Source organism: Trypanosoma rangeli (genome assembly GCF_003719475.1).
Source record: "Trypanosoma rangeli strain AM80 chromosome Unknown Tra_15.4_contig_00385, whole genome shotgun sequence".
Taxonomy (NCBI): domain Eukaryota; phylum Euglenozoa; class Kinetoplastea; order Trypanosomatida; family Trypanosomatidae; genus Trypanosoma; species Trypanosoma rangeli.
Genome location: NW_021706125.1, coordinates 1 through 2480, shown reverse-complemented (window position 1 = coordinate 2480; position 2480 = coordinate 1). Strand labels below are relative to the sequence as shown.

The 2480-nt window shown below is 49.9% G+C and overlaps 1 protein-coding gene across 1 annotated transcript, besides 7 other annotated features; it reads right to left on the bottom strand.

Moving 5' to 3' along the window:
- Positions 1-171: 171 nt before the first annotated feature.
- Positions 172-196: a microsatellite.
- Positions 197-326: 130 nt separating this feature from the next.
- Positions 327-348: a microsatellite.
- Positions 349-1005: 657 nt separating this feature from the next.
- Positions 1006-1040: a microsatellite.
- Positions 1024-1077: a sequence feature (GA-rich).
- A 106-nt stretch (positions 1078-1183) lies between these two features.
- TraAM80_08185 (uncharacterized protein) lies at positions 1184-1900 on the bottom strand (the record flags this gene model as incomplete). Its single annotated transcript, XM_029384944.1, has 1 exon — positions 1184-1900. One exon carries the CDS (start codon positions 1898-1900, stop codon positions 1184-1186), a length of 717 nt encoding a protein of 238 aa, XP_029235246.1.
- Positions 1901-1916: 16 nt separating this feature from the next.
- Positions 1917-1966: a sequence feature (A-rich).
- A 266-nt stretch (positions 1967-2232) lies between these two features.
- Positions 2233-2297: a microsatellite.
- Positions 2298-2437: 140 nt separating this feature from the next.
- Positions 2438-2475: a microsatellite.
- Positions 2476-2480: the final 5 nt, after the last annotated feature.

Here is a 2480-nt window from a genome sequence, read left to right as displayed (position 1 = left end):
GGGGGGGGGGAGGGGGAGAGCAAATCAGAACTTTTTTTTTTCACTGATCCACGCTGAATCCGCGCTTTAAAGACACATACAGGCACAGAGGCAACACTCTACACCACCGAACAAAATCCACGCCACAAACAACAGCAGAATGAAAACTATGCGTTAGAAACACTAAGGCAAAAACAAACCAAACAAAGAAACTAACGGAGTCAACGAATAACTTACTCCTCGCTCCGCACTCCAACAACGGTCTATGCCTTGCGTTCCACTGCAGTAAAAAAACGGAGCTGGTAGGAAAAATAATGCCGTTGCGTCCCACTCTTTGTACAACCGTTTATATATATATAAATATATATACCGTGGACCCATCGCCCACGGATGACGAGCCCAAGATGACTCTTCATTCGTTATGATCATTCTGTAACGACGCAAAGGGAAAGGTAGCTAAAAGCGCCCTTCAATCGCCTCCCGTTTGAAGTGAGGCAAACGTAATGAAAAGATTGGATGCCGACCTTCAACCACTTTACCCTTCGCGAAGATCCGTGTAGTGATAACTTTGAGGGCGGACGACACTGCTGGTTGCTTCCACCTGAAACACGGAAATATATCCATTTCTCTCATGGGCCCTCAACAAAAAGAAGAAAAAAAAAAGCCCCGAAAAACACACAAAAAAAAAAGACCCCTCAAACAAAACAAAAAAAGAAACGAGTCACAATAAAAAATGAAAGCGGTAATAAACAAGGCATTTATTTTGTGCTGCGGGTACCCCCATTCCTGCAGCTGGGCATTGGCTTCTTCATTTTCTTCGCTGGTCAACATCGTTGATAACCCAGCATGCCTTCATTCCGCTGCTTTTCTCGCGCTCCCCCCTCCCTCCCTCACACACACCAAGCACCACGGGACTTACACACGATCCCGAACGGCCACCTTTCTTTGAGTGGAGGGGTGTGCCGCGCAATGCATCTATTCACCCACCCTCCTCTCCCATACCGTTCTCTCCTTCTAGCCTTTCCCTTGTTGTTGCTGTTGCTGTTGTTCTTTTTTTTTTTTCTCTTCTTCTCTCTTAATCTAACTACTACTTCTTCTCCATCACCACGGAGGGGCCCCGCTCCGCTTAGTTACCTAGCCCTATAGCCTTCGTTTCCCTTTTTTGTTTTATATTTGGTTGTTTCTGTGCGCTGCTCACTTGAGGTCAAAACCCAACGGGATTATTTTTCACAGGGTTGCACGGCCTCTTGCCACTGCCCATACCCATGCCTGCAAATCCAGCAATTCCTTCATCGGTGCTAGCTCTTGGGGCGACGCGCCTTCTGCCATGCAACACCGCGCCCCCCGCTCGACCGGGGTTACCGGAAAAACCGTTCGGCACCAGAGCAGGGCCAGGTGGGACCAGTGATGGGGTGCCGTCGTTCGCTCGTCGTGCCCCCAGATGCTTGCCAGTCTCCTCGTTTTCGCCGAAACACAAAAAGTGGCTTTGCTTGTTGCCTTCAAACTTTTCACGCACCTCGAGGTCACGCTTCAACTCAGGGTCTAGTGGCCTGAGCCGCAGCAGCTCCTCCACATCCCGCTCCCGTCGAACACGCGACGGGGGAATCACTGGGGCGTCCGTGTTCCAAGAAAAAATGTTTAACCCACCCTTAGTGAGTCGCTCCGCTTCCAACTGGGGCTGAGAGGCGTGACACGCGGTGGCAGGAGACCCGATATTGTTTTCTTCCTCCATGAATATTTCCTGCACCTCCGGCATTGCTGAGAGGTGCGAGTTCTTCAACGGTTCCTGCTGAACGGCAAATGGAGCCCTCAAGTAGGGTGGCTGGTGGTCCAGTACTTCATTGCGAAGAGCATGTCGCCGGCCGTGGTGGCGGCATTCACCCCCACGGCTCTCACTTTCCAGTCCAAGATTAGCCAGCATTCCTCTCTCCACGTAGATCTTTTTCTTTGATTCTATCTGTCTCTGTACGTCTCTATCTTTTTTTTTGCCCAGTTTCCCTCTTCTTTGCTTGTCTTCTCGCTGCAATCCCTTCTCCTCAGTAACAGGCATGCAGGCAAGGGAGGTCCCGCACCAAAAGAAAACACACACAAAAAAATAATGAATGGGAAAAGATGTGTTAAGAGGAAGGATAAGACCGTTAAACAGCAGCAAGAGAAGCATGGCGCCAGTGTCCCGTGAGCAGACACACCGACAGACGTGCGCGGGCAGGGAGGCAGGCGCGGGGTGCGTGCGGCCTCGTAACCTAAAAGTAAAAAAAAAACAACAACAACAACAACAGTATAGAGACAACGATAACCAGAACCAGACAAAAAAAACATGAACGGCAGCCCGCGGTCAGGAGGGGGAGGGAAGAGAAGTCAACAACTAAATGGATCAAACAACCAAAGGCATTGATACTGCGATACACACGAGGCACAAGGGCGCCTATCTACATGTATTTATTTCCCCCCCCCACCCCAACGACAACAACAACAACAACAACAACAACGAACAACGAACT